General features: G+C 43.1%; 1 protein-coding gene across 3 annotated transcripts in view; it reads left to right on the top strand.

Annotated features, from left to right (window-relative positions):
- Positions 1-24,577, top strand: part of CNTN5 (contactin 5) — a 650,966-nt gene that overhangs the window by 483,175 nt on the left and 143,214 nt on the right. For all 3 annotated transcript variants that reach the window (XM_081909603.1, XM_081909601.1, XM_081909602.1), the window contains 2 exons: positions 11,536-11,638; positions 23,476-23,657. In XM_081909603.1, the coding sequence (XP_081765729.1) occupies positions 11,536-11,638; positions 23,476-23,657 (285 nt within the window). The remainder of the gene's footprint in view (positions 1-11,535; positions 11,639-23,475; positions 23,658-24,577) is intronic.

Below are 24,577 nucleotides of genomic sequence, written 5' to 3'. Positions count from 1 at the left end.
TTACCAACTAGAAGCAGTAAAAGAAAATCAACAACTGTGTGGGGGGTGTGGGGGGGTGTGATACAGGCAACTTCCTCAAACTCAAAGAGCTTAAAATATTTGTTGATTGGTAATAATGTGCAGCCATTTTTGGCTCATATCTTTTGTCAATACCTTTCCTCCTTCCTATGTGATAAATAATAATAATAATAATAATAATAATAATAATAATAATAATTTATTATTTATACCCCGCCCATCTGGCTGGGCCTCCCCAGCCACTCTGGGCGGCTTCCATAAAAACCAAAAATACAGTAAAATATCACACGTTAAAAACTTCCCTGAACAGGACTGCCTTAAGATGTCTTCTGAATGTCAGGTAGTTGTTTATCGCTTTGACATCTGCTGGAAGGGCGTTCCACAGGGTGGGCGCCACTACCGAGAAGGCCCTCTGCCTGGTTCCCTGTAGCTTTGCTTCTCGCAATGAGGGAACCGCCAGAAGGCCCTCGGCGCTGGACCTCAGTGTCCGGGCAGAATGATGGGGGTGGAGACGCTCCTTCAGGTATACTGGACCAAGGCCGTTTAGGGCTTTAAAGGTCAGCACCAACACTTTGAATTGTGCTCGGAAACATACTGGGAGCCAATGTAGGTCTTTCAAGACCGGTGTTATATGGTCTCGGCGGCCGCTCCCAGTCACCAGTCTAGCTGCCGCATTCTGGATTAGTTGTAGTTTCCGAGTCACCTTCAAAGGTAGCCCCACGTAGAGCGCATTGCAGTAGTCCAAGCAGGAGATAACCAGAGCATGCACCACTCTGGCAAGACAGTCCGCAGGCAGATAGGGTCTCAGCCTACGTACCAGATGGAGCTGGTAAACAGCTGCCCTGGACACAGATTTGACCTGTGCCTCCATGGACAGCTGTGAGTCCAAAATGACTCCCAGGCTGCGCACCTGGTCCTTCAGGGGCACAGTTACCCCATTCAGGACCAGGGAATCCTCCACACCTGCCCGCCTCCTGTCCCCCAGAAACAGTACTTCTGTCTTGTCAGGATTCAACCTCAAATAAAAACAATATTGATTGCATGCTATTTATTTATAACAAATTTACGGAGCCACTCAAAGGCTGGTATGATTTACAACTGGAGTAGCCTTCTGTGGTGCCTTCTGGCTGCTTTGGACTACAACTTCCATCAGTCTTGACCACTGGCCATGTTGCCTGGGGCTGATGGGAGTTGGAGCCCAATGGCATCTCATGAGCACTGAAGTGTGGGTGGGTTCCCACGAGGCAAGGCACAGTGATAACAGCAAGAACCTTTGCTGAACTAACAGAACTAGACCAGTGTTTCCCAACCTTTTTTGGGCAAAGGCACACTTGTTTCATGAAAAAAATCTCGAGGCACACCACCATTAGAAAATGTTTAAAAAATTAACTCTGTGCCTATATTGACTATATATAAAGTAACTCTCTTTAATAGGAATCAAATAAACACAAAGAAAGTATTTTATAATTACTTTATTATGAAATAGTAAGTAAACAGAAATATGAAAAATTATAAAATACTTTATTCAGTGCGCAACCTGGGCCTGTTTGGCTGAACACAAAGCTGATATTCTGGCTGGAATCGAAGAAAGACACACATGTAGCTCTTCGTCAACAGCTCTCAGTCTCTCTCTGTATAGAGTACAGAAGACTCTCAGCTTCAAAAAATCACCTTCCAAGTTGTGGAGGGAGAGCAGAACAATGACGGGGTGAAACTAGCAGCCTCATCCTCATAGCTCCCCCCCCCCCAGCAATGTGTTTCCTAAATTTAAGGCTTGGTTAGGATTGCCATGTGAGACATTTTAAACAGGGGCAAGTACCTTCTCAACAGCTCCTTTGAATGGTAATCTTCAGAGATAAAGACCATCCTTTCAATATAAGAACTAAGAACCAGGGGGAAGAAGTTAGTATTTATTAACCAATGTGACGTAAAGGCCTCAATTTTGGGTTTGTGACATTACAAGCCGTCAACTTTTTACCGCATCAACACAACCAGAACAACAGAACCGGGTAGCACCGTTGAGTCCCAACAAATTTATGATGGCATCAGCTTTTGGCTGCCAGCCTGGAATTCCAAACAGCAGGTTACCGCTTTTCTCCTTCTCACCGCGGAGGGCTGACCTGCGCGCCTTTGGAGCAGGAATTCAACAGATGGGTCCGCAGGGGCAGGATAATCATAATCAAACCGATACTGGCTGCACGTCATTAATGCCCCAATCGCTCGCATGCACACACTGCAAAATTAAGACGGCGCTGTTAATCCTTGCCCAGAAGGTCGCAGGCATCCTGAGACCCTTCGCTTTTGCCCTTCAACCGGGTACCCTGAGCCTGACTGCGTGCACCCCCCCCCCCAATTCAGTAATGCTCCCTCCCATGGATGGTTTTGCAGGCCGCTCCTACTCTGAGGCAAGTCCCAGCGACTTCCTTCCGAGAAAGTGCACTTCTTGCAGCCAGGTCCCAGGCCCAAGCTGGGCGGGCGAAACCCTGACGGATGCCGGCCTGAGGCGCGCCTAACTCTGCCCCGCCGCAGGGTTGAGGCCTAGCCCTCCTCCAACTGCCCTGCTCCCTGTGCCCGTTTCCTCCGAGGTAAGTGGCTCCAGTGGAGCTGCCTCCCGCCGCACGCGGACTGGGCGCCCCGGGAAGGCGCAGCGGCGCCCCGACCGCCCCTCTCCGCCTGCACTCGCTCCTCAGCCGGGCCAGCGGAGCACTGCCTGCCCAGCGCCCGCCACCGAATCGCGCGTCCTGGCGGCGGGAGGAGGGGGCGGCGTCAGCGCCCGGAGCCTGTGAGCCGAGGCGATGTGGGCCAGGCCTAAGCGCTGCCTCTGCTGTCGTTGCTGCCGCTGCTGCCGCCGCCGCCATGATGCTTGTTTGCTTTCAATGAGTGTGCCCTCCCACGGCACACCAGGCAACGTCTCGCGGCACACTAGTGTGCCGCGGAACACCGGTTGGGAAACACTGAACTAGACAACAGAGGCAAAGCAACTGCTTTCTGAAGGTTTTGGCCACTCCCACTCTCAACGTGATTGGCTGTCTAAACTTCCAAGCTGCAAATCATAACTCAGAGTTTAAGGGCCAGTGGCAGAGGCCCAAATCCTGAAATGTTCTGTGATTGGATATCATGTATCTGTTCTGATTCAACACATCGGCTCAGAATCCTTAATCCAGACTCAAGCTCAGGCAAACACAGACCACTGAATATAGAACAGGCACCACTTTGGTTACTCCTGCTTTTTGTACTCCAACTCTGTCTGCACACATCCCTGCTCTCACCCCCAAATATATAGCCACTGTTAGATCTCAGACCACAACTGATTTCTCAGGGCTACATTACACATGAAATAAGAGATCTGCTCTTCCAGATCTGTTTTTGTTAAAAGCCGCCACAGGGGCCTAAATTTGGATGCAGGCCATGTTTCTGGCAGAATGCATTTAAAAACAAGCAAACTTCCTCTCAGGGCTGTTTCCATCACTTAAATCTCTGCACGCCCCCAAAGGCAGCTATTAACCACAGAGGGCAGGCAAACAAATGCTGGTATAGTACCTCTGTGTTTCCCCCTCAGTGGCTAATCCTCCCAGGGAGGGAATTTTCAGCACAGAATCAGCACAGAGAGAAACTGTGAACATAAGTTATGAACGCTACCCCAATCTATGAGTGGTGCAAGCTTCCAGGAGTTAGAGGGCTCATTTTTCCCTTTGGGATGAGGCACAGCGGAGAATGTGGTGTCTTTATGATATATTGTTTATTTACACATATATACAACCTGAGCCTACGATGGAGAGGGTCACAGCATTAACAGTCCAAAATGGTTTTGTTTCTACCATAGCTGCAGCCTTGGATTTGGACAGAAATCAATCATTGCTTGAGCTTTCTCCCTCCCCACCCCCTTTTGCTGCCTTGCTTCTGACCCACATCACTCCAAGGCTAAACTCTGGCTTCATCCTTCTGACTAGCCATGAGCTCAAGCGAAAGCTGTGACCACCCATTTGCTGCCTCACCCAGAACCCCTTTCCTCTGTATCCCCTAATGGCCCATCACCCAGGCTATTACCTAATATTATATACCCTATATTTTAACACTTGCTGAGAGCGGGGGTTAGAAGGTTCTCTGCATACAAACCACTTCCTCCTCCATCCCTGAAATCTCATAACACTAGAAAGCTACCTTATACAGAGTCAGACTGTTCTTATGTTCTATAGAAGGGAAAGTGGGAGAGGAAAACTGAGGTGATGAGTGATTATTCTTATTTATTAAATTTGTCTTTGGAGGGTGGGGATCTCCATAACCATTGGAGTTTATGAATGTGTGTTTGGAAGGGCATTTTCTTACTTGGAACTGCTCTTCAACAGTGTGTGGTTGAAAACTATGTTCTGCCTCCATGGTCGGAGGCAGCGATGCTTAGGAAGGCCGGTTGCTGGGAACAGTGAGAGGAGAGGGTGCTCTTCAGCTCGGATCCTGCTCGTGGGTTTCTCACAGACTTCTTTTTGGCAACTGTGAAAACAGGAAGCTGGGACAGATAAGCCATTGGCCTGATCCAGCAGGTTCTTCTTGTGATCTTATGTAGAAAGTTCAGAAACAGAACCTTGACTGAACTCTAATCTCAAATCTGCATCTGGTTTTAATCTGGTGACCTGACAGTTCTCTGCTCTGGAATTGCAAAGAAACTAGCCATGCCAGTCAAAGGGAGATCATTTATCTATATTAAAACTTCCAGGTCGAGGTTGCATGCTGAAGACATTCTTATTTAGACAAGCCTACCTAGATGTTTAGGGACGCAGGTGGCACTGTGGGTTAAACCACAGAGCCTAGGGCTTGTCGATCAGAAGGTCGGCAGTTCGAATTCCAGCAATGGGGTGAGCTCCCGTTGCTTGGTCCCTGCTCCTGCCAACCTAGCAGTTTGAAAGCACGAAGTGCAAGCAGATAAATAGGTACAGCTCTGGCGGGAAGGTAAACGGTGTTTCTGTGTGCTGCTCTGGTTCGCCAGAAGCGGCTTAGTCCTGCTGGCCACATGACCCGGAAGCTCCCTCGGCCAGTAAAGTGAGATGAGCGCCGCAACCCCAGAGTCGTCTGTGACTGGACCTAATGGTCAGGGGTCCCTTTACCTTTACCTTACCTAGATGCTTAATTCGTTTTACTCTATTCTATTGTGAAGGTAATAATCATAATCATAATCATAATCATAATAATCATTTAAAAACCTTTTGTATGTTTTACATTACAGATGTAATTTTTTAGTGATTTTAAAAAAAATTGCAAATCACTTTTAGGTCCCCCCCCCCCCACAATCAAGCAGTATATCAATTTTATGAAATGAATAGTAAATAGATAAATTGTCTGAGCAACATGGAGACCAACTCTTGGTGATTACAGGTCACCTTCAATCCCCTGTTGCTTTTGCTTCAACCCAGTTTGAACAGCCCAGGTAGTGGATCTAATCCCTGCTAAATGCATGGCAATCCTTCCATCATTTTCGCATTTCCAAACAGGCAGCAAAACATGGAAGATTTCTAGGGCCTCTGGCAGGTGACTATACATGGTTTATACATCAAATTAGCACTACTACTGGTAGTAGTGTTTTATTAGATTTCTTATCGGCTGTTCTCCTTTAGGGGTCATAGGGCTACACATTGTGCAGGCCAAATCTCTGGATGTGACAATGTCTGCATTTGATAACTGCTTTGCAAAGCAGTGCTTTCAGATTAGGGTTGCGCTAGAAAGATCATGTTCCAATCTCATCTACCCCAAGAGGGAGAGAGGCCAGGTATGGGCAAGCGCCTTAGGGATTATCGCACATCATTTAGTGAAATCCGAGTTATGCTTGACAATTGATTTACACAAACCTCCATCAACGGGAGATGCAGGTGTTTTGTTACTCTGCCTGCTAATTATCTGCTGAAAGATTTATCTGGTTGCAGAAGACCCTGGGCATAGAGTATTCCATGACAGCTCATTAACACACGTTGGCAGAGAAGAAGATTCTCGCTTATGTTTGTTCCCCGTGGTCAGCCCTTAAACATCACCAGACTCTGGGAAAACACACACACACACACACAAACGAGAATCTCGCATGGGCCCTTTGCTAACAAGTATGTCAATTTTGTTCTCCTTTAGGTTAACAGCATAGCACAATTCCATCTCCCGGCTTAATCAAAGGCAAATTTGCAACTTGACGCTCCTTACAGGGCTAGATACTTGTTTACCTCTCCATTCACAAACCTTTCCTGTATATTACCTGTCTGACAGCTTTCACTATGGTCCCTGGGATATGACACTGGAGTCCAGCTAGGAGCAACCTGTCATATCCTGTCATATGTCAGCCTACTGAAGCAATCTGATAATGATGAGGAACCATTTGGCTTCGGGACAGAACAGCTCCAATGCAGCAAGGGTGCTTTGTCGCTATAGGCAGCAAAATAATAGAGATTTGGGGTTGCTCCTCCAAAAGAGCTCTGAGCTCCTGTCTTGTCCTTACTATCAAGAAAATGAAGGGATGTTTGCACTTGATTGTGCTTTGTGCAATGCACATGGGTCATTCTAGCAGACAAGCATTCCTCATTCATACAGCTCATTTTAGCTTAATTGGCTATCAGAGATTGCAGAAGCAATCCTGTTTTCTATCTCAGTCTATTACATCTGGCTGAGACGGAGGGGGAATCCACGCATAATACAGGGCAGGCATTATGACCATCTGAGGAGCTGAATTAAGAGAATGTTTGCTTTTGTGCCTCACAAAAGCAGCCATGTGAGAATTTTGGGGAAGGAGCAATGGAAGAGAGTCGTGGGTTTTTTAATTGAAGAGAAGCATCTTAAGCTGGCATCCGGGTCGAAGCACGACATCTGCCAAGTGTGTTTCCCAAGCATGGGGGGGGGGGGAGTTGGGAGGTGAAAGGATAGTAAATGAGTTTAATAGACTAGAAAGTTCAAGCATTCTTAGAAAGAAAAAAGGCAGGTAAGGGGAGATATGATAGAAGAGTATAAAATAATATTATGAAATCCTTTATAGTGGGTAGGGAGATGTTCTTCTCCCTATCTCATAATACTAGAACTCCAAAGAAGCTGAATGTTGGAAGATTTTGGGCAGACAAAATGAATGTTGTTGTTTTTAATAATAAAAAAGTAAGTATTTTTTTTTACCACAAATCACTGGGCATTGTCCAGCCAAAGCTTAGCACACATAATTCTCCTAGAATTGCATGAGAAGTGTTTACCTACCACAGACGATAGAAATAAATTGTATCCAATTTCTTAGACTAACAGCAGAATCCTACGTATTTGTACTCAAAAGTAAGTCCTGTTGAATTCAGTGGGGCTAATTTGCAGGTAAATGGGGTTAGAATTACAGCCTCATTTCTGATTTCTAAAATAGGCACATATATAGATATATAGATTGATACAGATGTAGATAAATATTAAAATAACACAATAAAATAGCAATTAGTTTCTTTGGTTTTGTGTGTGTGTATTGCCATATTTCAAAAAGTTAAAGTCCATAGACATCTCAGCAATTTCTGCCTAGGTACTGTTACTGACTGACATATTCCAGCTATGTTTGGGAAATTTTGGATGTATAGCAACAAACATATATTATTGTTATTCCATTTGGATTGATGGATCCATACTTATTGGGCAACTCATAAACCCATATATAAAAATGTAATACTCTGCCTTGCACCAGGTTGAATTATTTGTCCACAGTGTAGGTTAGTATTGTCTACCCTGACTGGCAGTCACTCTCCAGTGTTTTTTTTGGCTTGATCTTCTATCTGTTCCTTAAACTGAAGATTGCACTCTACCACTGAGCTGCAATCACTGCCAAATTCCAGTTTATTGAGCATCATCTCAGTTTATTAAGCAACTTTCATTTCTAAAATCTTCAGTTACTAAATATTTAAAGAATACCTTGTAAGATGAGAAGTGTCTCATTCCTTCACTGTCTAGAACTTGGAAGTTTTTTCCCCAACCTCTTTTTCCCTTGGATGTAATATGAAAATTATTTTGAGCTGGGATAGTTTGAATAGAACTATTGAGCCAGGGGGTGGGTGAGAAGGATGCGACTGTAATATTTCTGTCTCAAGTAGAACCGCTGGAAATGTTACTGTGTTTAGTAGGCTGCAGTGTAAGATCTCTCAGGCTCTTCTTCTGGATCTCCAGAGGACACATTTTGTTCCTAAAGAACAGTCTAGCAGGAATCCGCAAGGAAAGAATACTTTGATAAAATACATAAAGTGCATCATGGAGCAAACATATCAAATGTGATGCTCAGGGATATGACCATGAAGCCAAAATACCGTATTTTTCACTCTATAAGGGGCACCAGACCACAAGACGCACCTAGTTTTTGGAGGAGGAAAACAAGAAAAAAAATATTCTGAATTTCAGAAGCCAGAACAGCAAGAGGGATCGCTGCACAATGAAAGCAACAATCCCTCTTGCTGTTCTGGCTTCTGGAATAGCTGCGCAGCCTGCATTCGCTCCATAAGACGCTCACACATTTCCCCTTACTTTTTAGGAGGGAAAAAGTGAGTCTTAGAGCAAAAAATATGGTATTTGCATGAAGGGAAAAGTGCTTCCTCCTCTGCACTGAATTTTCCATATGCTGTAAGCTAAATAAGTATATGTCTTAGAAAATGAATTTTTTTACCTTAAGGTTTACATAATTAGAAATGATGCTGTCTCAGATCATCATCCAAGGTGATAGTTATATGGACACAGCAGCAGATGGCTGGGCATTCCCCAGCCTGAAAAGTATCCCCCCCCCAAGCTATGAAACTGCCTTAGGTGGTTGCCTCACCTTGCCTCACGTGTGGGCCGGCTCTGCTGGGGAGTCACTGACAGTCAGTGTAAGCAATGCTGGATCAGACCAAAGGTTCATCTAGTCCAGCTTCCTGTACCCAGTACCCATCCAGATGTCCATGGGAAGCCCACAAGGAGAACCTGAAGACATCAGTACCCTCCTCAGATGCAAGGCCCAGCAACTGGCATTCAGAGGCATATTACCTGTGACTCTGAAGGAGGAAAACAGCCATTGCGGTTAGTTTTAAAGGTAAAGGGACCCCTGACCATTAGGTCCAGTCGTGGCCGGCTCTGGGGTTGTGGCGTTCATCTCGCTTTATTGGCCAAGGGAGCCGGCGTACAGCTTCCAGGTCATGTGGCCAGCATGACTAAGCCACTTCTGGTGAACCAGAGCAGCACACGGAAACACCGTTTACCTTCCCACCGGAGCGGTACCTATTTATCTACTTGCACTTTGACGTGCTTTCGAACTGCTAGGTTGGCAGGAGCAGGGATCGAGCAATGGGAGCTCACCCCGTCGCAGGGGTTTGAACCGCTGACCTTCTGATCGGCAAGTCCTAGGCTCTGTGGTTTAACCCACAGCACCACCCACGTCCCGTGGTTAGTCTTACCCACCATGAATTTGCCTAATCCTCTTTCAAAGCCATCCAAGTTAGTGACCGTCACTATGTCCTATGATAGTGAATTCCACAGTTTAACGATGTGTGGCATGAAGAAGTCCTTCTTTTTTCTGTTCTGCTTTAATGGATGACCTCAAGTTCTATCGTTACGAGTGAAGGGATAAGACTACTCTGTCCACTTTCTCCATTCCATGCATATATTATTATTATTATTACACTGCTAGCATGGCTCCTCTTACTCACTTTTTATCTGAAATGAAAAGTCCAGAGTGTTGTCTCCCAGGCAGAGGCAACATCTTCTCAAGATGATTGAGGAGGACCGATGTGACGTCCTGATGTCACACACACACAATGTTCTGAGGAGCCAGGGGCTGGAGCCGAATGCCCTCTGAACATTGAGGGGGGGACCAGCTGCCACAAATACAAACATGCATGCATACATACACACATACATACAGGTGTGTGTGTGTGTGTGTGTGTGTGTGTGTGTGTGTGTGTGTGTGTAAATGGCTTGGCCCCTAGGAACTGGAGCATATGTTCCCAGGTTCTAGTCCCAGGTTTTCACCAGTCTACCACATCAATTTGTTTTTGTGAGGCCATATAGCTGCCTCTTGCCGCTTACTGCTATTTTCTCTGGCTTAAACAGATCTGGCGTGATTTTTATTTTTAGAAAGAGTGATAAAATGGCCCAATGCAAATTTTTACCAGGATGGCATGTCACGTAGAGAATGAAATACATAAATTAACAAGATGTCGTCTTCAATGCTCGGTGTTCCTTTTCACACAGAGTTATATTTGAAGCCACGAGAGCTAGCCTGAATAAAGTAAAATGAAAAAGATCGGGTTTTGCTATGTTTTGTTTTTTGTTTCAATTTACTGTTACAAATAAAACACTAAGGGGCATTTGAATAGGGCACACACAGAAAGTTCTGGACAGGACTTTCGATATCCCAGAAATTGACTACACAGTTTAGGTGTATGTTCATTAGATTTTCTGTACACAGGAGGCAATGGTGGCCATAAGCTTGGATACCTTTAAAAGAGGATTAGTCAAATTCTTGGAGTAGAAGGCTATCAATATCTGCTAACCATAATGGCTACCCTCTGTTTCTGAAATAGATGTTCTGTCTCCACAGTAGATGTTCCACCTCCACTGTTGGGGACAGTAGGCTTCGGAACACCAGTTGTGGCGTTTTCTTTTTGAAATATGTAGAAACCTCAACAATATTTATGTTGCATTCATGTTTCAGGTCTGCACCGATGCTGCATAATGTTTTTCCACTACTATCTCTCTTCCTTATTTATTTTTCTTTCTTATTTTCCTTCTCCCTTTACTTCAAAACGGCAATAAAAATTATATGAAAAAGAAAGAAGCAATCCTTCTGAATTTAATGGTGCTTAACCTCTTGGAAAACCTCACAGGATTCCAGGCCAGATAAAAGTTTAAGTAGATATTTTATTGTTAGGCAACAGGGATGTTAATGGTCAGCATGACCTGCTGGAGTCAGTGGGAGTCAACTTGTGGGGGGGTGAATATAGAGACTTGGGGATGGAAAAGAAACTTGTGACTTATAGTGTGGAAATTTTAATTAGTAACTATGATCCTCAGAAATAAAGGGCACAACCATATACAGAGTGCACCTCCCTTCTGAATGAGCAATCTCTGTATTTAATAAGGTGGAGGGTTTTTTTCCATTTTTTGATTTCTAGTAACAGTGATTGAGGATTAATGCTTATTATATATTGATATTCCTTGACTGTATTTCATTTACATGCCTTAGAATTTGGGTTGGGGCTGGTGACAGCTTCACAAGCTCACTAAGAGGGCGTTGAACTCAGATGTTGGAGAAGCCCTGACTTAGAAGATACACCATGAGAAATGGTTGTCTGCTCTTTAAAAATAAAATGTTGCTTTCACATTACTGAGAAGTCCTAGGTGATGTTTGGGATTTTAATTCTAATTGTAACTATTTCCTTCCACAATGAAACTCATTGCTATCTAGCTGTTTAGCAACCTTGCCACGATGGCTCTGACAATAAGCCTTCTACAACTGGAAACCAACAATGACATTCATTTTATTTTTAAAGACCATTCTTTATTTCCCAGGTGTGATGGGGGAATATGAGCCGAAAATTGAAGTCCATTTTCCATACACAGTTACAGCTGCTAAGGGATCTACTGTTAAGATGGAGTGTTTTGCACTTGGCAAGTAAGTACATATTCTTCCATAATTAGACACAACCAGTTATTAAAATATGACATATTTCATATGGGGGCCTGTTGTTTAGCACTTTGAAACTTGCAACAAAAACAGTCCCCTTCCTCGATCCTTATGCTAAATTTATATCAGCCAACTATTGTGGGAATTGACTCTCAAGAGGCAATTATGAATTCTATACTTTGATAAGAAAGTTTGCAAGTTGCATGGCTCAGTATTTTAAGCTGCTTTGCTGAGGCAGTAACTCTAGAGTCTGAGGTCAGTATGACTTAAGGGAATACTGGTCCCCTCAGTCTGGCTGCTGGGCCAGCCCTCACATTAGGCAAAGTGAAACAACTTCTTCAGGCGGCATATGATGGGTGTGTGGCATCAAGGTGTTGGAAGTTAGAGTTGGGTGTGCCACACAGCAACCCCAGTGCTCCCAGAGCTAGCCAGTTTCCCTTAGGTGTGCTGGAAGATGGCATCGCTGAAGTGAGAGTCAACTGCAAGTCCACTGTCTTCTGGTAGCACCAGAGCAGAAGGATGCCATATTGTTCTTCATCACCAGAAGCAAAGTGTTTTTGCATGAGCCCAGTTCCATCAATGCAGTAGCCGCCAGTGCCCTTGTTGCAGCATAGGTATCCAGTTCAAGTTGGGAAAAATCATAGCTTAGTGGTAGAACACCTGGAGAAGGCCTATATGGGTTGAGAAGGTCCAGGCTCAACCCACTGAGGACATCTCCAGATACGGCTGAGGATGTCTCACTGGAGAACCACTGTTGGTCAGTGTAGATATTATTGTGCTAGATGAACTAATGATCTGACTTCATTATAAGGCTGATTCCTATGTCTCCCACACAGAATAGGAGCAAGTCTGCCACATGCAGCCATTTTGCATATCATCATGCAGGATCACCCATTTGTATGCTAGCCTTCCATGTGGGAAGAAGGGAACAAAGGGCACTTCCGATGCCTTAATGAGTCCAATGCATTTTGAATATGAGTTCCTTACTCAGGTGCACTCTCAGATACAACCAACTTGAGCCTTTGGTCTCCAAATTCTGTTGCAGGAAAGTTATGTGTTACCTTGAAATTACTTTCCAAAGAATAGTACAGATGCAGATTTCAAACATGTTTGGCTTAATAGAACGTCTTTTTGTGTGTGTGAAGTGTGCTCCTGTCCTTTCCTGCAATTGCAAACTCCTTCACACTTTCCCTTGCCTGTAGTAAGGACAGGAACTTGAAGGGGTGTGGCCAATATGCAGACTAGAAGCAGGGCCTTGAAGTGAGACCTGTCAGGGCTGAACTGTGCTATATGCCTTGGAATAACTGCCTGCTGCTGCCCTGCCAGTGTCACTGCTGGAAATAGCCTAACAAATATCTCCTCACCATGCAGGAAGAGGAGGGCATTAGATCTCTAGAACCATTACATTTTCTGATAAAGAAGCCACCAGAAAGCCACAGAAGCTATTCCTAATATCAGGCAACTTTCCAATAGCTCGATAAGAATGTGAATATTCTCTGGGGTGGGTGTATCTATCTATTTTTTTTAAGAAGCTTTAATTTGTACAAATTATGCCTTTAAAGCACCTTTGAAGTACCATTCCCCTCTCGAGGAATTCTGGGCATTGTCATCTGTGAAAGGTTGCTTGAAATTGTAGCTCTGTGTGAGGTAAAACATGGTGCCCAGAATTCTTTGAAGGGAAAAACGTGCTTCAAATGTGCTTCAAAGATTTAGCATGCATGTAGCCATTCTTACGAACTATTTAGTTAATTGTTGCTTGTTGTTTAGTTTGATTTCCTCGCAAAGTGTCTTACAAACGTAATATGAACACTAAAACCAGCTACAACAAACACAAGCAATACATTATGACTGCAGGGGTCCAGCTCATTGCAGGTGATGTGGTCCTTGAATTTATGTAAATACATTGTCTCCAAAACTCTCCACAAAGAAGCATTGGAGTAGAAAAATCCAAAATCCACAGTTAGGGAGCACCGTTATTGGGGGCAAACAAAATGTCACGAAAGTGGGTCGTGATTTTGATCTTGGGATTTCCTCTCATGGACCAACACAGCTTGTTTTCTTTCTAATAAAGGAGCACATTGAGGGATACTGAAGAAAGAATCAGTGACAGAGCAAGCTGGTTAGGTGCCTGGAGCAGTCCTGTGTTCAGGCGTGAAGCCAGCCGCCCACGGGGTGCGGGGCGAGTCAGGGCAGGATGCTCCGTGTGGCCTCTGAGGAGTCTGCCTGCCTCCTCACTCAGCCACCCTACAGCTGAGGGGGAAGCAGCTGGTGGAGCGTTTGGGGCAGTATGGAGCCTGCGGGCACCCAAGCCACCGCATCACTCCCAGGAGAGATGCGTGGCTCGGGTGCACTGCAGGCCCAGTGGTGAGTGCCACCCAGCATTTTGTCACCCCCCCCTCAGTGGTGACACCTGGGGTGACCCGCCTCCACCACACACCCCTTCCTCCGCCCCTGACATGATTGCATGTTTGTAACATCTTTGAACTGAGTTTCGAAATACACGGGACCTCACACTGATACGATAATCTTTATTGTCATTGTCCCATACAGAACAACGAAATTGAAAAATCTACATAAGATATTCAAAACCCAACAAGCCTGCTATCCCAGCTATCCCAACCTGGTTAGCCCCCTAAAAACTCTGACACCCCATTTTTAAATACAATATACTCCCATACAGACTCCTTACAATGTGTTTAAAACCAAAGGAATATAAATACATGAAATGGGTACAGAGATGCAACCACTTTCAAATATAAATACACATAGAAAACAAAGTTCTGGGAACATCATACATAACAGTTCACAAGAGCACACACACGTTTCTATGTCCCTGCATGAAAAACGTCTGTTCATTATGTTTTCACACCACCCTTCTGCTAGGATGGTGAAGCATGATTTTGCCTTCCTCATGCATCTTCACGACTACTCTGGGCTAAGCTAAGAGACAGAGACTGGCTCAATGTCACCCTAAGAACTTCATGACTCCGCAAGGATTTGACCGTGGCTCTCCTCTGTCAAATGTTAACATCCAATGATGGGTCTCTTGCAAAATTGCCCCGAAACATCGGGAAATACAGGAGTGAAATAACACGTGCTCCCATCATTCAGTTGGGAATCAGCTGTGAAAGAACATCCATATTACTTCATGGTCAAGCAGGCAGCATTAATGAATAATAGCCTTTCTCAGCCTTCTCAGTCTGGTGCCCTCTAGTTGTTTGTAGTTGAAAACATCTGGAGAACTCCCAGTAGGGGAAGGCGGGCATATACAAATATTTCAAGGTCAATCTGATTTATTTGTTTTGTTTTTCACCCTGTCTAGCTTCTCATCCAGCACTCTGAAATCTTGTTAAGAATCATGGTGATCTTGTGCCAAGAGTTTTGAGGACTGTGTTTACTTATTAAAATCACAAGTCATCCAAACATAATAGTCATTTCAGTTTGTCAGATAGATCACATCTTATCTTGCCTATGGAAATGACCAACCATTGCCGGTGGCTGCCAGTGCTTGGAATGAACTAGTTTAGTTTAACCAAGTTCAGTGAATTAGTTTCAAGGTCACTGAAGTAGTTTCCATAATTTGCCATAACTGAATTAATTTCATTGAATGATTTCTAGTTTATTTTCAGGTGCATCCTCTTACTTTTAAAAAAGAAATCTAGAGCCTTTAAGCTTAAAGATCATAATTTGGAGGGAGATTAAATTAAACAACTCATAATCCACTATGTCTGTCTTTTGATTTATTGTTGTTGTTGTTGTTGTTGTTGTTGTTGTTATTTTAGTCTTCTTTAGTACATGCAGATCCTGCTTATTGAGGACAATGCATTCCCTGGAAATTGTTTGTTATGTGAGCGTTCACATAAGGAGTTGATGATTTCCATTGATTCCTACTGGGAAATTTCTGATGTGTTCAGAATCACACAATTTAACATCCCACAAAAGCCAAAAAATACCCTAGAAAAATGCTCTCTGATTTGTCCAAGCACTCCCACGCTCCCTGCAGCCCTCAGCCAAACAGCAAAAGGCAAAGGAAGTAAAAAATGTTCTCTGTTTGGGTATCTGTTTAGTGTTTATGGTGAGGTTAGGGTGCTAATTCCTTATGTTTAGATAAGTGAATTTTCGCATAGTGAACATTTGTAAAGGGGGACCTTTATACTTCACCACAGAACCTTGTAACATTCAGCATTATGAATACTGCGGGTTGGGAAATCTGAGGGTCGTTTGGATACATTTCAATTCAACTATTGAACTGAATGTGAACTGAATTGGAATTAAGTTTCTGTTTAGACATATTGCATTTGAACTTGAACTAGGTTCTTTGAACTTTCCAAGCTCTGATGGATGTCCTTAGATGCAACAATGTATTATTAAGCTTAAAAATCTTAATAAATTTGGAGAAACTGCTCTATTGAACTCAATAAAACCTCTGCCTGAGTAAATATGCATAGAAGAGGCTACAAAATATTTTCTTACAGAGCTGGGTCTATACCCAGAATCTAGACACCAACACAATTCTTCTTCTAGGCTTCCTCTACCCACAAATGTCATTGAAATGAATCAGAGTTCATACATGGTACACTGGTCAGTGGATTTGCCATATATGCAGTGCCATTAGCTGTGTGCTGAAATCTGTAAACCCTATGAAAATAGCTCACGTTGCCAGATATTAGTTTCCAAAAAGTTTAATGAAGTCTAACTGTCCTTTACAAAATATTATGTTCTTTACTGTTGCTCATGAATGATGATTGAGAATTAGTATCTTCATATCATTAAATCAATAAATGTGTCAGAATCCCAAATGAAGAAATTGATAAAACAGTAAGAGAGAAGCAAATGAAATTTCTCATATTGATTATGAAATTTCAGATTTATATCCCATCATATAGGATTGGTAAGTAGCTAGATATATAATCAATTCCAACCTTGCTGTATCCATCTTTACTCTAATTACCAAATTCCTGGCCAAGCATAATGGGCATAGAAATATAAATATGCAAGTTCCATGTTTGCACAGTGAGAAATATATACCAGTGCAACCTATACAGTGTGATTGGAATAACTTTTGTGGGATAAGACCCCCTTGGCCCTTCCTCAGAGTGAAATAGGCAGGTTGGGCAGAGCCTCACAGAAGCATCGCCAGATGGGTAGTGAGATGAGTGAGGTAGGGGACATACCAGTCCATCACTCCCATGCCCACTGCCTGAGACAATTGCATCTGCTTGCCTTATGGAGCTGCTGGCTCTGAGGGCACAGCTCTATGAAACCAACACTCAACCAGTTAAGGAAGACTTTCAAGCTAGGAGGATGATTCCTCAATGTTGTCTAACTAAGACAGTGACAGAGAACATCTTCCTCTTTCGCTTTGAAAAAGATGGAAAAGGAATTTGGTCCATTTTGGGGGGGGGGCAGCTGACCCAATCCAATGCTCCCAAACTTGATTACAGTTCAAAATTCAACTTATCTGGATTTTGTGATGTGTGTTTTTTCCGTATGCTATAGGTTGCACACCAAAGTATGCATTACGCGTTTAAAAAAACAACCCAAAATAAAACCTATATCAAATTTTGTATTCTATGGAAAAGATGCACCAAAAAGCACTTGAAATTGTATTTTATGTTTTTTATATATATTTTAAAAAAATTGTTTTATGAAGAACTGTATGCAAAATGACTACAGCCAGCCAGAATGGCTGGGGAAACCCAGCCAGATGGGCAGGGTAGAAATATTGTTGTTGTTGTTGTAAAGGTAAAGGGACCCCTGACCGTTAGGTCCAGTCGTGGACGACTCTAGGGTTGTGGCACTCCTCTTGCTTTACTGGCTGAGGGAGCTGGTGTGCAGCTTCTGGGTCATGTGGCCAGCATGACTAAGCTGCTTCTGGCTAACCAGAGCAGTGCACGGAAACACCATTTACCTTCCCGCCTGAGCAGTACCTATTTATCTACTTGCACTTTGCCATACTTTCGAACTGCTAGGTTGGCAGGAGCTGGACCAAGCAATGGGAGCTCACCCCGCCATGGGGATTTGAACCGCCAACCTTCTGATCGGCAAGCCCTAGGCTTTGTGGTTTAGACCACAGCGCCACCCGCGTCCCTATTGTTATTACAGTTTAAATGCGGGATTTTCACATGTTCTTCCAGAAAAAATCCAAACACCAAACAGGACAGGACAGACTGATGACTGAGCACCAGAAAAGCTGAAATGGGATGGAATTAGCTGCTCCCAAGCCCATCCCCTGCTTTCTCACCTCTATCAAGCGAGAGAAAATAAAGGTTGAGAAGCAAACACCTTCATTGCCTCACACTTGAAACAAAAAACGAGAAAAGGCCTCTATTGCTAAGCAGTGAAGGGTTATCTAGTAAGGCAGGCCACCTACTAATAGCAAAGCAGGGTGACATTGAGGCCTTATCTCTCTTTTCCAGCCATCACTACACAATTGGCGACCAGGTACACCAAAACTGCTTTTGACTTCATTCTGTAATAATTAGACAAATGGCATTTCAGGCTTCAGCTGGAGGCTGAATCAGGAGGTAAACATGCCTGAAATTTCCTCCTCTTCTTAGGTTTTCGTTTCTTACCATTTCTCTTGCCCCCCTCCAAATAGCATTTACAAATGTTCCTATTGTTACCTTTCACCAGGCAATCATTAAGGAGCGAGGTCTCTTTATTGTTCAGCATTTTAGTGCAAAATAAACAAATGCCTGGCTATCACAGGTTTCCAAACGCTGGGAGGCCTCTGCATTTTTGATTTCCTTGTGATTTCAGCTCAAAGCTGCCTCAGACAGTTTCGACTCCATTGTAATTGTGAGAATGACTTAAATTCCTGAGAGACATTCTGTGGTAGGCAATTGGCAGGAGTCCCTTAGAAGAGTCTGGGCTTTTAGTTACAGATTAATGATTTATTAATAGTGTTTATTTGAAACTGCCAATCACCACGAGCTCCAAGAATTAAAAACTAAAACAGAGAAAGAGCACCGTATGTGTCTGTCAAACTCTGGCCACACGACTGGATAGAGTGAGGAATGGAAGTACCTAAGAAATAGAGTGTATGGTAAACAAAGGCCTGTGTAGTCAAGAGGGGTTGTCTCCATTAGTCCATTCACTGAAATGGATTGTTGCAACAGGCCCTACATGGGGCTGCCCTTGAAGGCGACCCAGAAACTTCGAAGGATCACAAATGCAACAGGCCAGATTGCTGTCCAGGGTGCTGTTTAGAATACATATGCAACTCCCTGTTTTAAAACAGCTGCATTGGTTACTGGTTTGTTTCTGCAAACCCCTCAACTGTCCCAGAAAAAAATGGAACATCCCGGGTTTTTTACCCATGAGAGCGTGGCGGCCATATTGCTCTCATGCGATTTTGGGAGACAATATTGCCCAGAAAAAAAACTTTTGGGGGGGGCACAATGTTGCGTGGTACCCCCAAAACCACATCTGGCCACCTTTTGGGGACCATGATAATGTAACCACCACAGTGTTGAGGCACCAGAAGATAGCGTCATACCCTGTGTCCCATTGGAGGGTATGAAACGAGTCTTTAAAAACCCTAAGAAACTTAGACCCCAAAGATCTTGCCTTCTTTCCTATTGGGTACTAAAGTTGGCAGAGGAGGTAGAAGAGGCTCTCTTAGTATCTTCAGGAGGGAGAGGCCTGGGAGAAGGTGTTGTATGTGGTAACCATGAGTTGTGAATTCCATCTCCAGAATAAGGCACATTTGGCATCTTCATTGTATAGCTTTCGTCAAATGCTAAAGACACACCTCTTTATCCTGACATTGTGCACCCTATTCTGACCACAAATGCTTTTAACTAAGTTTAATTTTTGAGATTGGCATAACCTGCCCTAGGACCTTATAGCAAAGGACAGGTAAGAAATCTGGTTCAAATCTTGCAAGAGGGAGTAATGTTAATATTTGCTAGTATCTTATTTATTGAATGTCTTATACTGCCCTTCATCCAGGAAACCCAGTGTGGTTTACCATATAAAAGCAAAAAAGTACACAGCATAATAACAAACAAAACAAGTTTAATAGGCCTTAGCAATGGACAGAGGGTAACGAACAACTAAATCATACTCCAGTCATACTCAAAGTAGACTCATTTAAGTCAAATGATTAATCTGACTACTGTTATCAATGAATAACAACCTGGATCCTATACAGGTCATTTTCCTCAAAGTAAAACTGAAACCAAAAAAGACATCAACTTCTTTAGAATATCTAGAAGTTGTGTTTTTGACTAAGCCATTCATATAGGCATAAAAGTATGCAAAAAAAAAATCCATAGTCTTCTGACTGTTTTCTTGATTTTTAACAGTCTTTCTATTTATTTTCTGCCAAAGTCACAGAGGAGAAATATCTGCATATACATACACACACAGATATATTCATCTCAGATATAAAATCCATGTGACTGGTATCTTCTGTAAGGAAAATAAGATTCATTAAAGCAAGTTACAACTTGCCTGTGAATAGTGATTTGCAATTTGGGAGCAATTTCCTTTGAAATCATTAAAACTTTACAGCCAAAGTATTTTACTCTCCTTGAAAAATTGGCTTATTACTTCATCATCAGAGGGTGGGGGCAGTAAAATTTTGAAAGAGACTTCTTAATGGCCTAGGGAATGACATTAAAAAAAAAAAAATCTTCCAGCATTTCTCCAGCTGTAATTGATAGCAGTAAAGTTGATGTGGCATACAATTAAAACAAGATAAAAAGTATAGTTAGATCTCTTCGAAGTTTGCGGTGCCAAATTGCTTAGAAACTTTTGTGCCTCCTGAAATATGTTAGAATGATTCTTCTTTCCGTCTGAAATGTAGGAAGCTGTCTTATAAATGCTCGCTTAGCTTTCCATAGATATGTAGAGGTCATTTGTCCAAAGTCCTGCTAAAAAGAAGACAAAGAGTGTAGGATGCAACTTTTGATATTATATAACTTATTACATATTGTTACTGTAATTAGACTTTCACCTTTGTGTGAATTGCTTTGAGCACAGATTTAAGGGTAGAAAAGGTGGTGTGTGGATTAATTGATAATGACAATAATTCTTCATTTACAAGTTGATCCTTAGATGCAGCAGCGCCTGTCCTTCGGAACTCCCTGCCTATTGACATTATTTCAGATGCCTGCCGAAATCTTTTTCATTTCTGCAAGCCCACCCAGACTTAGAATTTGGTTATCAAGATTCATAAGATTTACTAATTTTAATTATGGTTTTATCTATATCAGGGTTTTCATTGGTTTGCGAAATTTAGCCGTGCAGTGGTGCCCCGCAAGATGAACGCCTCGCAAGACGGAAAACCCGCTAGACGAAAGGGTTTTCCGTTTTGGAGGCGCTTCGCAAAACGAATTTCCCTATGGGGTTGCTTAGCAAGACGAAAAAATCTTGCGAGTCCCCGCGGGTTTTTTCACTCCCCCCCCCTTTCCTAAGCCGCTAAGCTGCTTAACAGCTGATCCGCTGATAAGCTGCTTAACAGCTGATCGCTAGAAGCTGCTAGACCGCTGTAGCGCTAATCCGCTAAGCTGTCAATGGGCTTGCTTCGCAAGACGAAAAAACCGCTAGACGAAGAGAATCGCGGAACGGATTCTTTTCGTCTTGCGAGGCACCACTGTGTTTTAGCAACAATTTTATTTGTACATCACTGAGAGAGCACTTTGATTAAGCAGTTTATAAATTCCAGAACTAGGCAAAGTACCCAATCAGTCACTGTACTCTGCACATGAGAGCTTCCTGCAGCTACCATCTTATCAGGATCTCATGTCCGCAGACTATACTGATTAGGCTTTCAGTGTTGTGATATCTACCCTTAGAAATTCCCTCCCATCAAATATTAGACAGGCACCCTGTCTGTCGTCTTTTCTGAGCCTACTGAACACCTTCCTCTTCCAACAAGCCTTCCAAGTAGATTTCATTCCAGTTTACCTCAGCCTTAGAATCATTTTCAGATGTTTTTGTTTTTAGATCGTTTCACTGTTTTCTTGTTTCTTTGTGTGTTTGCCTCCCTCAAGACCTTTGGGACGAAGGGAAATGAAACTGAATAATAACAATAATACTCCCAATGTGGCCTGATCAATGCAGAAAAAAGTGGAACCACTCCTTTTATCACCAAGTTGCCAAAGATTGTCCCTGAACCATCTGCATGCAAAACATGTTTCCTACCACTGTGCTATCATCTGCTGCAGATTGTTTGAAGGGCTAGATTGCAAGGTATTTCTTCATTGGTCTAGCCCATGAGCATGGAGAAACATAGAGACATAGAATTGTAGAGTTGAAAGGGACCTCAAGGGTCTTCTAGTCCCTTCTGCAATGCAGGAATCTCAGCTAAAGCATCCATGACAGGTGGCCATCCAACCTCTGCTTAGAAACTTCCAGTGAAGGAGAGACCACAACCTACCGAGGGAGTCCATTCCACTGTCAAACAGCACTTACCGTCAGAAAGTTCTTCCTGGTGTTTAGTCAGAATCTCCTTTCTTGTAACTTGAAGCCATTGGTTCGGGTCCTACCCTCCAGAGCAAGCTTCATGACTGAGTGTGGCTTTTGACCCTGGTCTCTTGGACACTAGTTTTGCACTGTATCCATTGTACCACACTGGCTCTCTACATATGCCAGTGGAGTTCACTGTAGCTACACCAGTGTGGGGTAGTGGTTAAGAGCGATGGACTCGTAATCTGGTGAACCAGGTTCGCTTCCCTGCTCCTCCACATGCAGCTGCTGGGTGACCTTGGGCCAGTCACACTTCTTTGAAGTCTCTCAGCCCCATTCACCTCACAGAGTGTTTGTTGTGGGGGAGGAAGGGAATGGAGAATGTTAGGTGCTTTGAGACTCCTTCGGGTAGTGATAAAGCGGGATATGAAATGTAAACTCTTCTTCTTCTTCAGTTCCTTTATAATACCCTCTCTCTGTGTATCTCAATCTCACACACATCCTCTACATTACCAATGCATGTGCATCAATATTCCTTTTTTGTTCGCCCAGCGTGGTGGTTGTTTTCCACCAATGTGCAGGACCGTATGTGTCTATCCCTGTTGCATAAAAGAATCCCAATGCAATTGTATGCATAATTCCCTGAAGATTGCCTCCTCTTCCCTTTCTGTTTTTGCAGTGTTTTATTCATGTGGAAATATGAATTGGTGACAGAGACTGGGGTGGGAGGGATGCAAATACGCTAGAGAAACTGTAAGCTGAGATAAACTCTGAATGCTCCAGTTCCGATATTCATTTTAGAAGTTCTCCTAGATAAACTGGAATACAGTGGTACCTCGGGTTACATACGCTTCAGGTTACAGACTCCGCTAACCCAGAAATAGTACCTTGGGTCAAGAACTTTGCTTCAGGATGAGAACAGAAATCGTGCTCTGGCGGCACAGCGGCAGTGGGAAGCCCCATTAGCTAGAGTGGTGCTTCAGGTTAAGAACAGTTTCATGTTAAGAACGGACCTCCGGAACGAATAAGTACTTAACCTGAGGTACCACTGTACATGAGGAATGTTAACACACAGCCCAAGCCCAAATCAGTCTTTGAATCAAGATTTCAGTGTGTGATGCTTTTCTCTGAGCTCGTGAAAGATAATATATGTTCATTTTAAGTTCCATAGTTTAATAGCTGTGGGAGGGGGGAAACGTACTTCCAAATAGCCAGGAAGTGTCCATGACAGAGCGGAACTTATTAAATATTCTCAGTAGAAAGTGAAATATATCAAGCAGTTCATGAGCCTTAATTGTGATTACACTTTATTGCTGCTTAGACGATTAAGTACTTAAATTAGCAGGTAACAGGATCTATACTCTTAATAGCATCAGAGCTAATCATGACTTCACTCTGTATTTCAGCCCAGTTCCAACAATCTCATGGAGGAAAGTGAATGGCCCCAATCCAAGCAAAGCCCGCCTGCGGAAGTCCCAGGCGGTTCTTGAAATTCCAAATGTGCAGCTGGAAGATGCAGGGACATATGAATGTAAGGCCGAAAACTCACGTGGAAGGAATGTCTTCAGAGGACAGCTGCAAGTATACAGTATGTTGTTGTTGATCATTTAGCTTAATACCAAAATAAGCTTCTAAGCAGCTTACAGGTGTAAATAACACAATTACACTAACATCAAAATAGAAACATTGCACAATTAAAATTCACAATAAGACAATCCCATTAAAACATTAAAATATAAACATGTTATTATTAAAATATGCAATAATCCAATTAAAACAAGACACTATTTCAAACAGGAAACAGGTTGGATGCCTGTGTAAACAGGCCTGCCTTCAAAAGCCAGCAGAATGCCAATACAGATGGGATATTTCATATTTCAGCAGAAGTTAAGACTGAACAATCTCACCTTATGCATGAAGTTTATCTTATGAATATAGCAAAATTGCTCCGTCTTAACTTCTGGCTGCAAATCAGTGACTAGTCAGAAACCAAATGCAAGAAACTGTCCCTACTAATGTGTAAGTCCAACTAAGTTCATTGAAGCTTTCTGCAATCTGACCAGGAGGAGGTCTGCACAGAGCTAGTTTCAATCATCTGAGAACTGTGCCCTACTGAGGGCCAGATCACTCTCCTAATTTATTGCACAAATCTTACAAGGAGGTTACACCATCCGGCTAATATTTACTCAGAATAGACCCATTCCAATTAATGGTCATGACTAATTTAAGCCCAATGGGTCTACCGTGACTAAAAATTAGTTGGACACAACCACATGTCTAGTCTTTACTGAGCATTTTTTCCCCTTATTTGTTTGCCGAGAGGATACGCAGCAGCATCTATCCTGAATTCACCCTGATTTGCTTGTGCGGTGTTTATACATCTTTCTGTTAACCATTTGTATTAATTAATTAATTCCCACAGTATTCAGGGCATTTCCCCATCTCTTTTCTATCTATGAAAATGTGTTGTGTTTTTTAAGTGGATATGTTGCGTCAAGGCGATAGAGC

This window comes from Podarcis melisellensis, assembly GCF_964234715.1.
Source record: "Podarcis melisellensis genome assembly, chromosome: 4".
Lineage (NCBI taxonomy): Eukaryota > Metazoa > Chordata > Lepidosauria > Squamata > Lacertidae > Podarcis > Podarcis melisellensis.
The sequence above is the reverse complement of the archived record's forward strand: the minus strand, read 5'-3'. Positions and strand labels throughout refer to the sequence as shown.